General features: G+C 41.4%; 1 protein-coding gene across 8 annotated transcripts; it reads right to left on the bottom strand.

Moving 5' to 3' along the window:
* Positions 1 to 1,118: 1,118 nt before the first annotated feature.
* Slfn5 (schlafen family member 5) lies at positions 1,119 to 18,631 on the bottom strand. 8 transcript variants are annotated; one of them, XM_074046335.1, is made up of 9 exons: positions 18,493 to 18,631; positions 15,422 to 15,554; positions 15,168 to 15,253; positions 14,586 to 14,632; positions 12,960 to 13,027; positions 11,543 to 12,594; positions 10,270 to 10,395; positions 5,748 to 6,465; positions 1,119 to 4,812 (listed from the first exon to the last, which is right to left on the bottom strand). In XM_074046335.1, the coding sequence occupies exons 6-9, from the start codon at positions 12,555 to 12,557 to the stop codon at positions 3,999 to 4,001; spliced, it is 2,673 nt and encodes an 890-aa protein (XP_073902436.1). In that variant the 5' UTR covers positions 12,558 to 12,594; positions 12,960 to 13,027; positions 14,586 to 14,632; positions 15,168 to 15,253; positions 15,422 to 15,554; positions 18,493 to 18,631; the 3' UTR covers positions 1,119 to 3,998. The 8 variants fall into 8 exon arrangements, with proteins under 8 accessions (XP_073902436.1, XP_073902437.1, XP_073902435.1 ...); XM_074046336.1 differs by lacking the exon at positions 14,586 to 14,632; XM_074046334.1 differs by lacking the exon at positions 12,960 to 13,027 and having other exon boundaries at positions 1,119 to 4,809.
* Between the last annotated feature and the right edge of the window lie 254 nt (positions 18,632 to 18,885).

Genomic DNA, 18,885 nt, shown 5'->3' on the forward strand with positions numbered 1-18,885 from the left:
GTAAATTAGCTAGTAGCTACTGTCCCCAGCAACTACCAGAGGCTCAGTCAGAAAGGCACCACAAACGATCTACCTGGGTCCTTTGGGGGGCACCTTCACCATCTGGGCTTGTCTTGCAGGCACAGCACAAATGACACAACCACAATGTGCAAGTTGAAGAATTTGTATTACTTAAAGGTCCTCAAGCTAGGCAGGGTAACCAGAGAGTGAGAGACAGATGCAGTCCTCCATCCAGGTCTGATGTAGCCATGGCAACCCCAGAAGAGAACTTCCCCTACTCAGGGATCATTTGGGGTGTGATGTCTTAATTTTGCAGGTTTACTTCCTACTGGGTACTTCAAACAATGCTGGTGGCAACTCTGGTGCCAAGGGCAACTGAGCACTTTGGCACGAAGCTGGGCTTACAACGGGCTCTGCAGAGAATTCTTATCTATCTTGGTTAGCCTTGGCCAAGCCAAGGCAGCAATCAACTATCATTTGTCCAATTGACCTGGTGATGCCTAGGCTGTTGGCCAAGGCAGAATCACCTGGACCTAAGAAATATTAAAACCCACTGGGAAAGCCCAGTCTACACACACCCATGAGTACACAGAGGAAAATTTGGAATCTGGTTCTCCTCAGCCTCCCCAGCCCTGCTAGTGCCATCCTCACCAATGCATGTCTTAATTCCTTGGTGGTAGGTGCATCTTCTGGAATGGCTCAGGGATTCTGATTAGGGGTAATCTCAAAGCCTGTGGCTTGCAGCATTCCACTTCAATATCACTAGGACATTATAGTGCTCCACAGATGTTCTCAGCTTGAGAGTGTCACCTTCCAGCTCAATTGTTTTCACTGCCTATTCTTCCTAGATCTATCAGAAATAGCTTACTTTACAACCTTTATAGGTATGGTTGTTGCCATAGGAACCAAATACCTTGGTCCCTTGAATTCCCAGACTTGCCCTCCACTTTCACTTCATTCTGATGGTGATTGGTGTGATCCCATGCCCCACAGTGTGTGTAAAACTGCTGACAAATAGCCTGAAAGGACACTTACCAAAGTCATGATAGTTATTATCCCTGAGAGAAGGGGAGAGAAATGGGATGTGAAATGAGAAAGAGGAATTCCATTTTTGCTGTGGCATTTTACATCTTTTATTAAAAAAAAAAGCTTGAAGCAAATATGAAAAAAATCTTAGTACCTATGAATCTTATATGACAAAGACTTACTATGTTATTTTTGTATTTTCTATAGTTTTCAAATTTTACCCCTCCCCCTTGCTCCCACATCAATACTTATGATCATAAAACGTTTATCCCAGGATACAGGTTGATAGAAAACTGAGAAAGTAATTAATAAAACCATCACATCAACAAGTAGAAACACACACAAAGCAAAATCACATCAAGATGATTACGTGGTACAAAATCCAAAGTCATGAAAAGCAAAAGCTGTCTTCTGCTCCTGCTGGCACTTCCACAGAATCAAATACTGCTACTGATTTTAGACATACTTCCAAAGACACTTAACGCACGAGCACATACCTACATCAAGTCTATACGCTTGAGACAGACATCGTTTAGCAGGTTGCTCTATTCACCATATAATACATTTTAAAGATGGTCCCACATTGATACATCTAGAGATCCCTCTTTTTGATGGTTTCATAGTATTACAAAGTGTTGATATGTCATAAATTAATCTATTAGAACTTTGAGGATAGATGCTTGCTATTTTGCTGTTTTCTGTTACTAGAAATAGTCAAATTCCTTACTTCTATTGACAAGTCACTTGACACGTTTTATTATACATGTGAAAGAGGAATTGCTAAAAGGATATGTGCATTTCAATCTTTGACAGTTACTGCCATGTTATCCTCTATGGAGCAGTATTAATTCCCACAATATAGGAGCCTTATTCCCCAGCCAAACAGTACGTGAGCATACTAAATGAGACTTCTGCTATCTTAAGTATTGTCTCCATGTTTAGAAACTATTTTAAATTCTTCTTCTGTGTTCTTCTACCTCTAAGCTTCTTTGCCCATTTTTCTTTTGGAATCTTAGAATTTTTCTCCTTAACTTATAGGAACTTTAAAAAAAAGAAGAAGAAGAAGAAGAAGAATTAGCCGGGTGCCAGTGGCTCATGCCTGTAATCTTAGCTACTCAGGAGGCAGAGATCAGGAGGATCGAGGTTTGAAGCCAGCCCAGGCAAAAATCAAGACACTATCTTAAAAGTACCCAGCAGACAAAAAACACCCAACACACTGGTGGAGTGGCTCAAGTGGTAGAGTGCCTGCCTAGCAAGAGTGAGGGCCTGAGTTCAAACCCCAGTACCACAAAAAAAATAAATAAATAACTATTTGTGACAGTTGCTACCATTATTTCCCCAGTGTGTTGCTTCTTTACTTTTTATGGTGTTTTTTCTACAAAGATAATTTTATTTGAGATAGTCACTATTTTCTATCCTACTTTTTGATTGGAATCTGGACTTGGACCTTTCTTATGCTGAATTTCTAGAGTAAGTGATTTGTGATATATTCCAATTTAGCCATGAATAATCTCATAATAGACTAATTCCATGCTTCTCTGTAAATGTGTCTGAAAAAATTTAAAAACAAGTTCTTAAGATTTTAACTGGCAGAAATAGACCAATTCAACCTGCAAATTCATACGTCTTACAAATGAGAAATTTAAATTTCTTTACTCTTGGGAATTTTTAATAGAGAACTAGATTTTTAACTTTCTGTCTTTCAGGAAAGATGGGTTTGCCCAGCTTTAAATATTGGGAGAGTTTCTGAGTAACTTATATTTTGCAGCAATGGCCTTTGAAAGACGCTGAATTCCTTTAGACTCCACAGAACAATACTAGATTTACGTTGTCATTTCATTGGTGACTCAATGGAATGGAAGACAAAAGGTAACTTATGAGTCTAGTACATCCATCCTAAGGCCTTCTATCATCCCAAAAATCCACAAATAAACACAGAGTGTCTCCTGGGGACTATGGTGGTTTTACCTTCATGTAGTTAAGTTCAGATTTTCCATAGGAATAATATTAAAGTAAACTAAAGAGCAGAAATTTTACCTACTTACTTGGAAGGCTGAGATCAGAAAGATCAAGGTTTGAGGCCAGCTGGGCAAATAGTTCCAGAGACACCATCCCCAAACCAGAGCAAAATGGACTGGAGGTGTGGCTCAAGTGCTAGAGAACATGCTTTGCAGGTGTGAAGCCATGAGTTCAAATCCCACTCCCACACACACGCAAAAAAAGAGGAGAGATTTTAAATAGCTAAGAAGCATGCATAAAGTATAGGAATCAAACACATTAAAACCATTAAAAGAAAAAGTAGAAAATAATAAAACACTATAATGGGGCTTTACAAAAATATTGTAATTTGTAGCATGTTATCCTACATTTCAAAACACGCCCTGCACAACAGTATTCATCTCCATCTTTCATACTTCCCCTGCACTCCACTCTCAAGTGTTTCAGCACATGGCTGTGTAAAAAAATAATGAAAATAGGGCTGGGGGGCGTGACTTGAGTGGTAGAGTGCTTGCTGGTGAATGTGAAGCCCTGCGTTCAAACCCCAGTACTACCAAAATAATACTGATAATGATAATCAGGATAATATCTGAGCCAACCCGGTGCATATGGCTCAGAGATCTCTGACTAGATCTTTGACTAGTTCTTCCCTCACTGAGCACCTGATCCCTCCCCTCCACACACACACAGTCTCTGAGCCTCCAGACCCTCAAACTACTCTCTGATATCCCTTATAACCATCTGAACTTCTTGTTCCTGTGCTATTTGCTTGTCTGGGATCTGCCCCTTCCCCAAGACCAATCTCATCATCTTGTTTGCCAAGCTATCTACCTCCAGTCCCCAGCACCTAGAAGAGTATATGGTCTTATAAATGAGGGCCCCTTAAGTGTTTTATGCTATAATGTTTGGAAAAAATAGTTTCACAGTTAACTAGAAATGAGAGCTACCTAATGGAATCTTCTGGCATCTTCTTGTCAGACAGAAACCTTTAGAATATACAGATGGTATCGTGCCCTGGAAGCCAAACAGAACAGAATATTGTAGTAAATGGTGGGTTCGACTGCACTTGGAATGATCCCAAACACAATGTTTCTTTCCAGGCCTGAAAAGCGGTGGACGCTGTCTAACATGATATAATCAACTAGAGCACCCAATGCATCCCTGACCAGTATGAAGGGGTTAGATCCCTCCGTGAGCTGAGACATTCTTCTCCTCCTCAGTACTAACAGAAGATTATCTCTATATTTTTCTATTTCACTTGCTCTGCTGAAAAGCAGAACAGCAATATCCTTGGGAGAATAACCATTCCTCCAAAGTAACTGGCACTTGTCTGCTACATAAATCACCGTCCCCTCCAGGTCTGGGTACTCAGTGATCTCTAAGTTGCCTGGAACACCTTGAGTCCATTTAGGTTCCTGGCACATCACCAGGGACCCAGGAGGGATATTGGGTGGAGGATTTTCTCTGATGTTCTGCATTGTTTCTTGTAGATAGCTGGCTATTACATCTGCATTGCGGAACACCCTGGTGAGCTCTGTTCGTGGAAACTGGACTGAGAGAGGGGGGAGGCCGCTGCAACACAAGTGGCTGGTCTGAAAGTAGTCCAGAAAGATCCAAAGAATTCCTGGACGATTCCTTTCTCTCTGAGTGATGGCTTTTGCCTTCCGATACCAGTCTCCATCTTCAGCATGGAAATTGTGGGCTTCATCAATGATAATATGTTGAATCCTCCCGAAGTCACTTTTCATGAAGTTTTTCCGTGTCACAGCTTGGAACATGTTTCTCCTGCTGAAAGTATAAGAAACACAATCAGGCTTTCCTCAATCCAACAAAAGAAACCAACTCTATTCTTAAACTCCTCTGGACATGGTAAATACAATACGAATCTTAGAATGGAAACTTAAGGCCACTAATCAAACTTACTCAATTAAAGAAAGTGAATACAAGCTGGGTGTGGTGGCTCAAACCTGTAATCTTAGCTACTCAGGAAGTGGAGATCTGGGAGGATTATGGTTGAGGCCAGCCAAGGACCCAAAAAAAAAAGTTCAGTAGACTGGATCTCAACCAATTAAATAAAAAAACTGAATGTGGTGGTGTGCGCCTGAAATCCCAGCTACTCAGGAAGTATAAATAGGAAGATCATGGTCCAGGTTAGCCCAGGTGAGACTCTGTCTGAAAAATAACTAATGCAAAAAAGGGCTGGGAGGCATGGCTCAAGCAATACAGCACCTGCCTGGAAAGTACGAGGCCCTGAATTCAAACACCAAGACAGAATGAAAAAAAGGAAGGAGGAAGGAAGGAAGTGAGGAAGAAAGGAAGGAAGGAAGGAAGGAAGTGAGGAAGGAAGGAAGAAGGGAGAGAGGGAGGGAGGGAGGAAGGAAGTGAGGAAGGAAGGAAGAAGGGAGAGAGGGAGGGAGGGAGGAAGGAAGGAAGGAAGGAAGGAAGGAAGGAAGGAAGGAAGGAAGAAGGGAGAGAGGGAGGGAGGAAGGGAGGAAGGAAGGAAGGGAGGGAGGAAGGAAGGAAGGAAGGAAGGAAGGAAGGAAGGAAGGAAGGAAAAAAAACAGCTGGATGTGGGGTACATACCTATAATCCTATCACTTGGGAAGTGGAAACAGGGTGATCATAAGTTCTAGGTCAGCCTGAACTACATAGTGAGACCCTGTCTCAAAAACCTAACCAAGAAAGAAAAGAAAAAAGAAAGTGAATATAGTCAGGCTGCATACCTCACAAACTTCTTCAAGGGCTGGTTCTCACAGATGTAAAGAATGTTACTTGCTTGGCAGTGAAACACATTCCTGATCTTCTCTATGATCCTGAGAGCCAGCATGGTCTTCCCAGACCCAGTTAGGCCGTGGACAAACATCTCTCTGGTCTTGCGAAGGTCCTTTGAAAGCAACTCATACTGCTGATCTGTGAGTAGGTTCAGAACTTCAGAGCCCAGCTCTTCACTTAAGAAGGACCTGGACCCAAATAAGACTATCACAAGGGATTGGAGCAGAGCTTCCATGTGCTGGGTGGTCAGAAGACTATAGGACTCGGGATAAATTTGCACTTCTGAGTTACAAAGAGGTCTCACTGTTTTATCAGGATTAAGAAGGAAGGCCAAGGGAATGACACATAACCTCCCAGTGTAGCCACCTGTGTTCACCAGCCTCTGTTTCAAAGAATGGGCAACTGTTATAGAGTAGTTCTTCCAGTCCCTATCACACTTGAAAACTGTGTAGAGGATTGGGTTGTTGTTCTGGGAAATGAGAAGTGCATCACAGACGACACTCTGCTTCTCCTGCAGACCCAAGTCCACAGCCCAGCTTGAAGAAAAAATCAATATTCCTTGAGAGATGGGGCGCATTTCCATATTTATTAAGTCTCTGAGTCCTTTATGCTGTGAGAAGAGTTCCTTGTAGACACTTTCTGGAGTATAGACAATTCTATCCGAAGATACTAGACAGGGATGGATTTGGGATGAGTTAGAGAATCCACATACAAGCCAGTATCACCATTATAGTCTAGATCCAGTCAACATTTGGGCCATACCATGAATCAACACTAGGTTTTCCATAAGTAAGAAAAAGTAATTCTGAGTTTGGGGGACCTAATAAAAAGAGACAACAATAATTATGATACAAAGTAGTAAAGGCAACCAGAAAGAAATACACAGTGTTACATGAACTCCAAGGAGAGGGACAATTTAAGAAGAGGAAAAAGGACAGTACAAAAATCCTTATGAAGAAGGAGATGGTGGGGCTGACTCTCAAAGGGTGAGTTCAAGATAGCTAGTTAAGGATGGGAGAAAGGGGAGATAGTCAAGAAGGGGTATCTGAGTTATCATGGAGACAAGAAACAGCAAGGTCCATCCAGTCATTCCATGCAGTCGTGTTGCCAAAGTAAGAGGCAAAGGGGTAGGAGAAGGTGGGAAGGAAGACATTAGTGTGCCATGTCAACACCTGGCAAAGACTATGATCTCTGTGGTTTCACTTACATGACTTTCTGTAAAACAGAACTGTGAGTATGGAGAACCCCTGGCTATCAGAGGTGAGAGACTAAAGGAGAGTCTGACCACCAGGAGTCAGCATGAAGTTTACCTTTGAGTGATTGAAATGTTTTGTGTCTTGACTGTAGTGGTGGTTTCACAAATCTATGAATGTTTAAAAACTCTTAGAACTGTACAACAAAAAGTCTATTTTATGTATGCAAATTTTAGAAATAATTCTTAGTCAGGTACAGTGGCTCATATCTGTAATCCCAGGTACTTGGAAAGCAAAAATTGGGAAGAACATGACTCAATGCCAGTACAGGCCCCCCATCTCCCAAAAAAAGTTAGTGAGACCCCCATCTCAATCAAAAAAATCCAGGCCTGGTGGCATTGCCTATATTCCAGCTATGAGGGAGGCATAGGTAAGGAAGACAGTGGTCCAGAACAGCTCAGGCAAAAATGTGAGACCTTACCTAAAAAAGAATTAAAGCACAAAAGGTTGGAAGCATGGTTCAATTGGTAGAATGTCTACAGAGCCAGAATGAGCTTGAGTTCAAACCCCAGTACTGCCCCCACCAAAAAGTTGAAGTACTTAAAAAGACTTTAGAATAGATTGCATATATTAGGATCTATATTATATACTCATGCATATGTAATATATTATGTGTAAGAGTATAAGGTATATATAGGGACTTTTAGATATGTATCATCTATATACATATCATTTTAGATATGTATCATCTATATACATATACATGATAGATAGATAGATAGATGTGTGTATGGGATTCTTAAATTTGAGGGGGTACAAACCCTAATTTGGACTCTAACCAAAACTATGAACCTGCTTCCAAGAAAAAAAAAATCAAATACACGCAAAACCTGAATTTCAAATTAAAGGTAGAAGGAAGAGTCAAGGATGAATCTGTGCTCTGGTGGGTGGAGAATGGACTCTCCAGTTTATAGGGATAATTTTGAAGAAACAGACATAAAATAGCAGTTAATATAGAATAATAGACAGATTCTACAGCATATAGATATAGATATATCTGACATATAGATATATCAGAATGAGAAATAAATATTGGAAATGATTAGTTGGGGATACATTTGGTACATCCAGCTGTCCAGCAAGTAGGGAACACACCAGTCAGGTTTCTCTAGGCACAGAGAAATGCTCTAGTCATTTTCTCTCAAAATGGACTAAACCAAGGGTATATTCTACTACTATATATTTTTTCTGGCAGTACTGGGGTTTGAACTCAGGGCCTCACACTTGCTAGGCAGGCTCTCTACCACTTGAGCCACTCTGCCAGCCCTTTCTATGTTGGGTATTTTTTAGTGGAATCTTGCCTAGGCTGGCCTCTATCCTTGTTATCTCTTGCCCCCTGGGGTAGCGAGGATTACAGATGTGAGCCACTGGCACCCAACTTCAACTATTTTAACATTGTTCTGGAGTAATTAACCAATGAACTAAGACAAAAACAATAAATAAAATGTACAAATATAGAAAAGATTAATTAAAAATTATCTCTGCCTTTTGCGTTAAGATGATTATTAAATAAAAAAATCTGAAACAAAATAACGTATACTTTAAAATGAAGAGATTTTCCTACATACCAACAGTTCACAACCAGAAATTGTTATCATATCAAAGTCTCATTCTAGGAATAAAATTTAATATATGAAGTAACGATGTGTGTGAAACTTTGAAACAATTGAAAGATAAAACTTATTCCATTGATTACAAATGTATTGCAGTATCCTGATGTCAGATTACATTTTATAGTTTAATTGGCAATATCTTCTTTGTTAGTGTTAAAGAAAATAATAGAACAATGTTTTTTTTTAAGTTTGACAAAAATGTGGGAAAAAGGACTTGAGTAAATGGACATTCCATATTGGACTATAAGAAAATTCTTTTTTCTTTTTGGTACAACAAAATGGTTCTAAGCTTCTTCTAAAAAGGAAACACCATGCTAAGACCATGTTGGTGAAAGTAGATCAAGGCATGGGTTCTGGGTTACAGTTTGGCAGTATTTATCTAAATTTATAAATAATTGCTATTTCTTGGAACCTGTCCTTTAGAAACACTTCAGTTATTTATAGAAAAATGTATATTGTAGAGTTCTGTTTAAAATAGAAAAAAAATTGATCAGCTCTTTAAGATAATACCCAACTTGTTTTCTGAAGAGATGAGACCAATTTAAATTCCCAGCAGTAATGTAGAAAAGATCTTGTCTCCCACACATGATTTTGTCAATTAAATGATGTCCATTGATATCTACTTGTGGGTTTGATCTGCATTTTGCTCATTGGTCATGGCTTGAGCAACTTCATAAATTTGTACATATGTGCTTCCTTTTCTGAAAAATGCATCATCATACCATATTTCCCATTTTTCTATTGAGTGGTCCTTTAAAAACTTTGTATAAGTTCTTTATCTATCCTTAATACAAATCCTTTGTTAGCCTCTACCTGGGCTACAAATGTCTTCTTCAACTTCATAGTTAAATATTTTCATTTGAAGATACCTTTTTAAGAAACAGGAGTGTGTTAGCTTTCTCATTACTGTGACAAAATGTCTGACATAAACAACTTAAAAAGAAGAAAGCTCATAGTTTCAGAGGTGTCAGTCCATCATGGCAGGGAGGGCGCCCAAGAGCAGAGAAATTCACATCATGGCAGCAACGACGCACAGAGAGAGAGAGGAAGAGGAAGGGGCCAGGGCAAGATAAGCCCTTCAAAGACATACCCCAATGGCACACTTCTTCAGACCAGGTTCCACCTTCCAGTTTCCACCACCTTCCAATAGTCTACTACATTTTGAATCCATCAATGAATTAAACTATTAATTAGGTCAGAACCTTCATGATCTAATTTCTCCAGAAATACTCTTGGACACACCCCAGAAGGGTGCTTTACTAATCTCCTCGGCATCTCTCAGCCCAATCAAGTGGACAGTCAAGATTAACCAGAGGAGTTCTTAATATAATGCAGTAAAATTTTTCAAACTTTTTGTTCAATTTTAATACTTTTGCATCTGATTTAGGAAATCCTTCCCTACTACAAAGACAAAATTTTCCATATACATTTTCTATTAAATGTGGTTTTTTCATTTTCTACTAAAAGTTTTAAAGGTTTGTTTCTGATGTTTATGTCCTTAAATCTTCCAAAAATAATTTTATATGTAATAAAACATAGGAGTCAGATTTTTTTCTGTATGAAAGAACAATCAGCGTGTTCCAAAGCAACCAGAGATGGCAGATTACCTGAGAAGTGACGTTTCTGCATTTCTTTCAGACATTCCAAATTCTTATGAGTGCACACAGTCCTGCTATGGGGTGTGGCATATGACAAACTTCGTGCAAGAACCATCTCAGGAAACCTGGAAAGATCTTAGGAAACAAGAACCAAGAGTTCAAAATACAAAAAGGCAGACCCAGCTTACAGCTGAGCTATAACTCAAAGCCACAGCCCACAGATCATTGAGTTTATACAGGTCAGCTCAGGAAATCCTACTGAGGTTTGGGTTGGGGGAGGGCTATAGTGAGGAACATTTATTTTTATCATATTGAAACAAAACTTTTTATATTTTTAGAGTTAAATATATTTCAAGATACATGTGTGATTAGAAGATGTGAACGTTGCTGGATATAGATTTCTAAGCAGTTTCTGAAATAGACTTTATTTTTCTGGACTTTTAAAGAAGTGACCATGATTTGTTTTATCTGATCTCATCAGCTTTCCTTTTCCATGGTAAATGCTGTTACAACACTACCCTTTAGCTTGTCCGTCATGGTTAATATCCCTAAAAGCAAGAATGGGAAAGCCATGGTTTGCTCATGTTTGGTACAAAAATGGAAGTGGAAAATATTACATATTTTCAAAAATCTAGAAGAAAGGATTTTAACTATTTTTACTACAAACTAAGGATAAATGTCTAAGGAGATGGATAGCTTATCATGATTGAACATTTCACACGTTTACGTGTATCAAAGCATCACCGGCTACACTGTAAATAAGCACAATTTTATGTGTCAATTTGAAATGTAAAGTAAAATGGAAGCAAGACAGCCAGGGAGAATATTGAATCCAGGGAACCAGACAAGAATAGGAAGTCAAAGGAAAGGGGCAATAAGTTAGAAAGGAGACATGTGTCCATGTGAAAAAGGAATGTCCTGAAGAGTTAGAGGCAAGTTCATAATTGGAAAGGAAGAGAGTTTACTGTGAACACAAGAAAGGATGTGCCTGGCATGATGGTGCACACCTGTAATCCCAGCACTCCAGGGGCTAAAGGCAGAGGATTTCAAGTTTGAGGCCAGCCTGAGCTACATAGGGAGACCCTGTCTCAAAGTAAAATAAAACAAAACATAAAAAGAAAGGATGTGAAAATAGAAATAACTAGTTCATACTTTTTCCTTCACCAACGTCACTGAGACTACCAGCCCAGGGCAGTGACCCATCATCTGTGAGAATGAGTCTCTCTTTCCCCTGCCTCCCCTCCAGTAAACATCACAATCATCTTTGGTCTTATTCCCTGACCTGGATCGGCCTCCATCATCCAAGCTACCCATTCCTTTGTGGCCAGCTGCCTTACACGGTTGTCCTTCACCTGCCAGGAGCTAGGCACTTTAGCAAACACTGCACAGCAGAATGGCTCCACTCTGACCGCAAAGACATAGCCACGGAGGGTCCCCTTATCATGCACTTCAAGGCATTTGATGGCATACTGGATGATATGACGCTGAGAACAGAAATGATGGACTGGTAACTTCCTAATGCAGCCATTAACAGACTCCCGCAATGAGGGAAGACTTATTTTCTCTTTTTCACATCCAATGACTTGATGAGTCTCATCATGCACGCCAAAAAACACGTAGCCTCCTTCGGCATTGGCAAATGCAGACACACACTTGGGGAGCTGCTCTTTAATGCACTGGACTGGGTCTGCTGAGAACATCTGAAATTCAACATGCAGGGACTCAGTAAAGTAGAGCCTTTCCAGATACTGAAGCTGCACCCTGCCAAATAAAGTAGCAGCCATGGCCGTTGTGCCAGTTTCATAGTGTCCGCCAACCTGTGCTTCCTCTGAATGTAAGGAATTGGGGTCATAGAGAGCCCTAAGAGTCCGACTCTTCTTGTTGAGGAATTCCAGTGCTTCCTGAGAATCCATGACGTCAGTAGATGTCTCATGTCTGTAGTACAAGTTGCAGCACAAGGTGGCCAGACGTAGGCCAGAGGCCTCTGTGTCCCACGATTTCACAAATAGGAAGAAGAGGTTTCCCTGCTGCATCTCATCTAAATTGCTTCTGAAAACTGGAGGCAGATCCAGTCCTATACCGTGGATCTCATAAATGTAGTCTTTGTTCTCAATCTCAGCCTTGATCACTCCTCCCCCAGAATTCAGCAGCGCGCACACTGCCTGCAAGATGACTTCATTCTGTTGCGTCCGCAGCAGAGAGTCCATTTGCATCCTTTGCTGAATCCCAAGAGTGACTTTTCCTGCATCTATGACAAACTCAGCAAAGTTTGTAAACGAATCAATCTTGAGACCCATCCGCTCAGCCTTTGGCTGACAACCCTGAAACGTTCTCCTAAAAAACAGAAAGACAGGGTCATTGGAATAGGACAAGAGGGAGAGGGGTCAGAATCAACCGTTCAAGGCCACCCTTCTGAGGCTGGTCCCTTCATGTACTCCCATGTAGCTTCAAGCACAGAACAATGCATGGAGGGCAGAAAGACGAACTAAGTCTCCTGGCTGTCCTCTGCCACCATAGAGATGACCAGGAAGCTGGGTTGTGCTGTGGTTTTAGTAACTATTTTGTCAAGTTCTTTGACTGGCAAGGACTCCTGGGTCATCTGTGAAAAATAGACAATTTTGTAATGATACTAGAAGGAGCTAAAATGCAGCAAGGAAGCTTTCTAGGCCAGAGTATCTATGGGGTGTGCAGACACTTACTGGTTTCCTTTGTTCTATGTTTTCTTTCACTGAGACTGAGAAATTTTCAGATTATTTTATAGTCCAATCTGGGGAATAAATAGATGTGATTACATGGATAATGTATCATTGCACTATAAAGAAGTTCCCATTTTGTAAAGATATTTTCTATTTAAGATATACATATACATATATTCATATATGTGCATACATGCATACATCCTTGCTCTGTTTCTGTGAGCAGGAGCCACAGAGGGCAGGTTCACCTGGAAGGGACATAAATAATTCTGAGAACAACAGAAGGAAGACTGGCCTGTATTTAGTTAGCTCCATAGCAACTCTATGCACCAAGCACTGATACAATGCTTGTGGAGCCACCTTCCACATGATTCCAGCAGAAGAAAATGATTGAAAATCCAGTGGACAGGAAATCATGGGCACACCATGCAAACACTGGTGGAAAGAGCTCAGGTTGACGTTAGGGTATTGCCAGGAAAGCCACAGTGTTCAAGCTGCCAAGAACTGCCACAGAATGGCAAGTCCTTGGTGAGTTTAACTGTATCCCAGGTCTAGTCTTGGCCTTATAAAATTGTAAAATTAATATTTTTAAGACCCCAAAGTAAATGGTATGAGGGAAGCTGATTTACCACCCCAAAGTCAAAACTGACAGAAGCATATGAGCCACAATGGTACTTGGTTTCTGTTACTTGAGAAATGTCACTGTCGGGGAGCTCAAGCATTTATTTTAAACTGATACTTTAATCCTCTTCCTGTAGTGTAGAGCATGTGAACAGGTTTCAGAAGGGTGTTTGATGAGCATGGAATCTGATCAAAATGGGGTATTTTATGACCTAATTGGCCTCACACCCAATAATTTCATGCAGCTGTGCTACAAAGCAACAACCAAAGAGAAGGTAACCGTGCAACAGTAAAGAGCTTGGGCTGAAGAGGGAGAAAAACTGAGTTTATATTCCTCTCCCACTATTTGCTAGCTTTGTATCTCTGGGAAAATCACTTAACCAATTCTTTTTTTCTTTTGGTACTGGGGGTTGAACCCTGGGCCTTGAGCATGCTAGGGCCACTTGGGCCACATCCCCAGCTCTTTTGTTTGTATTTTATTTTTGAGCTAAGATCCTGCTAGCTTTGCCTAGTCTGGTCTTAAACTGCCTCGCAAGGAGCTACGATTGCAAGGCGTGTGCTATCACAGTTGGTTTACTAAATCTATTTTGATGTGCCCTGAAATAGAAGTAAAAGAACTAAGCTGAGGTACATGCCTGTAATCTCAGCTACCAGGAGGTGGAGGCAGGAGGAGTACATTCTGAGGTGGGCCTGCGCAAAACTGGGAGAGCCTATATGAAAAACAAACTACAAGAAAAAGGACTAGGCTGCGACTCAATCCCCACTATTGACTGAGGTCGTTCAATCCACAGTACCACCAAAGGAAAAAAAAAGAACTGAGACTATACTGCTTTGTGAAATTAATAGTCATATATCCTTAAGACATGAGCAAGAATGCCATGACCATTGCTACTCAAAAACAGAAAAAGGAAAGAAATAAACTATAGTATGTCATAGTAGCAAAAACTACTGGAGCATGGACACATGCGCCATTTTGAATGAACTCCAAGAGGGGGAAATGGGTCTCACCTGTTGCTCAAGTGTGTCCAATTGCTCATTGTCTTTGGTCAAAAAATCTGTAGGCAAGAAATTTTTGATCCACAGTTTTATTTGGAAGCCCCTAAGTACTAATCAAAAACTGCCACCTAGTTGGTCCTAAGAAATCCTACTTATTTCTGTTTTTCAAGGTGCCTTTCTAAGCAACAATTTGTTCAAATGTTCCCCAGAGTGGCCATTAAAGGGCCAGACCATCCTTGAAGTTATGCTATTTAGTAAGGTACATGAGTTAGTACTGTGCACATAAGAAGCAATGTTTGCTAGGTGAATAGGGGATCTAGACTTAGAACACCCTACAAGAGCTGGCAACCATCAGTAGGAATGTAATAACTGTGCACCTTGTGTATCATGTCCCCCAGCTTACAGTTGGCCACTTCTGAACTCAGACCCAACAATCTTGTTCCCCCCAGCAGGCTGAAACCACAGAAACACTCTGTCTGGATCAAAGTCAAGATCCCAGCATGAAAACTCAAGGAAGAGGGAAAATCCTATCTGGTTTTAACCCACGCAGAGTTTTCCAAATGGACACCAGTTCAAGGAGATCCACAAACTTACTGGTCTTTGAGGTCAGCTCGAACAAACTTAGAGGGCCTCTTCGTGTCTTGTGTTCTGCCCTGTGATGCTCCTTGTGACAAACACTTCTAAATGGACCACACAAACAGAGTAAAAAGGGATGACAGGGAATAGCCTGATTGCACCAAAGATGACACAAAATGGAAACTGGTGACAAAACCCAGCTCCCAAACTGAGAATAAACAGCTGAGAAGTGAACACAATGAAAGAAAAGTTCAGAGCCAGTGCTGACTTACCACATTGGTGCAGACAAAACGAGTCACTAGTGGCAAGGTACAAGGGGCCTCTGCAGGCACCACACCTGGTCAAAGGCAGAGGTCTACAGTGACAAGTGGGACGGGTGGTGAGTCGCTGGAACCTCCAAGAAAGCTGTGAACATTAAGGAAAACCACCCAAGTGAGAACAAGTGGAAGCTATGCATTCAGAGCTCACTGTAACAAGAGAGTCAGTTGCCATCACTTGCTCTTGGCTCGGCTGAATGACAGGCAGGGAAGTACAGATGTTTTTTAGGGACAAGGGAAGGCTCAGGTGTGGTCTGATCTGAAATTGTTGTTAATGCGGAAGATAAAGGCATCTAACGAGAAATGGAGCATCCTATGTGATTACTTTGGGGAATCTATTTGGTTTTCTGTGGTCGGTCCTGAAATGGAAGTGGGAGCAAAAATTAGGGAAGTTGTCAGTTATTGGCCAAGTGCTGACCACAATGGGCTAACTGCTCCAGGGCTTGGGGTTGGGCTCCCTTGCTGGTTGCTGCTGAGACTGTGGGTCAGAGTTCTGTTTTAATAGATTGTTTGCTCATTGCATGTATCTATATTTATACTATCACCTATAAAATTTCTAGAGGGGAATATTAAAAAATATTTTTACCTTAAGTTAGGCAGACATAGTTTAGACATGACATTAAATGCACAATACAGAAAGGAAAAGCTCAACATATCGGACGTAAAGAATTTCTTGACTCTGAAAAACATTTAGGAGAATAAAAATATAAGCCTCTGACTGGAAGAAAATATTTGTAAATTATGTTCAGTTAAATTAGGTAGAGAACACTCAAAAAGCAACAAGAAATTAGAGACAGATATGGTGGTTCACACCTGTAATCCCAGCACTTGGGAAGTGGAGTCAGGAGGATCATGAGTTTGAGTCCACCAGCCTGGGCTATATAACAAGACCCTGTCTCAAGAAAAAGTCAAAAAGAAAAAGGAAGGAAGGAAGAAAGGAAACAGGGAAGAAGGGAGAGAGGAAGAGAGAGCAGGGGAGAGAGGGAGAGGGAGAGGGAAGGAGAGAGAAAAGGAGAAAAGAATACAAAAAAGACTATCATAGCCAGGCGTGGTGGTACACAACTATAATCCCAACACTCCAGAGGCTGAGGCAAGAGGATTGTGAGTTCAAGGCCAGCCTTGGCTACAAATTGAGAACCTGTCTGAGAGAAAGAGAGAGAGAGAGAGAGAGAATATATTATATGATTTCATATAAAAGCATAAACTTTTAGGAAATGCAAGCCAATATTTAGTGTTAGACAGCCATTTTTTCCTTGGTGGGAATGAGGGTGTAAGATTAGAAGGGAGGAGTTACAGATAGGCAAAAGGAAACTTTGGGAGGTGATATATATGTTTACTATCTGTTTTTCTTTTTTTTTAATTGTTTTATTATTCATATGTGCATACAAGGCTTGGGTCATTTCTCCCCCCTGATATGTTTACTATCTTGATTGCAGTGATGGTTCCCATATGTCAAAATTTATCAAATTGTAGACTTTAAATAGGTACAATTTCTTGTCTGTTGATAATACCTCAATAAATCTATCAAAAACTAAAAGCCTAAGTAATTTTGAAAAACTTAAAAGTACTTCTTTTTAATATCATTAGTTCCAAAACCAGCAAGAAAATTATGTGCCTGCTACTGAGTTTTTTTCCATAGAAACTAAATCTATGATAGGATTATTGGCCCCAATTCTGTACATTCCACTTGGGGACCTTTAGATGCCTCCTATGTCATCTGGCAATGATCCTCTGACCTTTCCATTGCATATTATAAGTTTACACTTCTCAGACCTTCAAAGCCACCCCTCAGTGGAAATTAGTGCCCCCTGGTATAGGGAACAGCAAAATAAAAAAAAGTGTTCTCTCTTCCCCTACATATTTTCATGCATTATGCTGCATGAAATTGCCTTGTAGTTTTTGAGTTTTCTTCTTCTTCTTCTTCTTCTTCTTCTTCTTCTTCTTCTTCTTCTTCTTCTTCTTCTTCTTCTGGCGGCACTGGGATTTGGGGTTTGAATTCAGCACCCCCCACTTGCTAGATAAGCACTCTACCTCATGAACCACTCCTCCAGCCCTTTTTAGTATTGGGTATTTTCGAGATAGGGTCTGGAGAACTATTTCACCAGGCTGGCGAACCATGATCCTCCTGATCTCTGCCTCCTGAGTAGCTAGGATTACAGACATGAGCCACCAGCACCCAGCCCCCTTGGAGATTTGTCTTTTTTACTTTTTTATTTTTCTAACAAAGTAATCCTCTAGGATGCCAAATCCTTAGGTACTATTCTGACCTGAATGGATGTCTCCTAAATGTCCGGTTTCCATGACAATAATACTGAAAGGAATTTACGTTTTCTGATAGGCGTAAACACAGTAAATTTTCATAATCATTCCAGGAGCTGATCATGACAGTCCTTCTTCCACTTGCACTGGTAAACTGATAACTCACTTTCTTATTTAAACAAAAGAGTTTAAGCCTTGTGGCTTTTAAACACTCTGACACAGGATGTGGTCACATTTAGTCGCTCCCCTGGCTACAGGAACTCTCCTCCCGCTATCTTTTCCCCTAGCCCCGCCCCCACCCCCCACCACCACCCCCCCACCCAGAATAGTGATCAGTTTCTGTTTCCCGATCTAGGCAGGGCTTCTTCTGGCCCGGCGAGGCCAGATATTACTCTCAACTCCTCCCACCCCAACTCCACCCGTAGGGTACTGAGAAGAATCGGCTGCAAAGCCCTGCATCCAGGATCCCCTACCTAGCTCTTGCGCAAATCCTGAGGGATTTTCTTCTGGCTTTCACTACTATCTCAGTGCAAAAGAGATGCACAATCACGCTCCCGCATCCCAGCCTCTGTGGACCGAGTCCAGCGACCTCTAGTCAGTTCTGGCTCACTTGAGAGCCCGAGCACTCTGTCCAATGCTGTCACTGGGCTCCAAACCCCGGGCTTAGAAGCATAGTTTGAGGACGTGGCCTCTTGTAATTGACCACACATTGACTATTGGTCCCTAGCCACAACCTCACTTGGTTTCCCTCGCAGAAGCCTGCGTACCTGATTTAGTTGTTTCCTTCTGGCTCTTGAACCGCTTGGTTTGGGCTGGGCTGCTTTGCGCCTCTTCTGCGGTCCAAGCCTCCGGCTCGCGGGTCCTCCGCAGCCCGCTGACCTTGCAAGTTGAAACTAAGGGTTAGCTGGCGGGAAGGAAGGGAGCCCGAAGCAGGGTTGGGGGCGCGTGCGGACCTTTGGGAGAACCTGTGCTCGGGATCACCGAGGATCTTTCCGCGCCAGCGTTTCTCCTCTGCAGCGCGTCTTCCTCCCGCAGTTAGCAATGGAGCCTCCCAGGTCCAGAGCGAAGATCTTGACCCTGCAGGCTCCGGTCCTTATATCGTGTGAGTTTGGTTACATCTAATGGGCGGGGCACTGTGCAAGGGGCAGACTGAAGGACAG

Source organism: Castor canadensis, chromosome 11, assembly GCF_047511655.1.
Source record: "Castor canadensis chromosome 11, mCasCan1.hap1v2, whole genome shotgun sequence".
In the NCBI taxonomy this organism is placed as follows: Eukaryota; Metazoa; Chordata; class Mammalia; order Rodentia; family Castoridae; genus Castor; species Castor canadensis.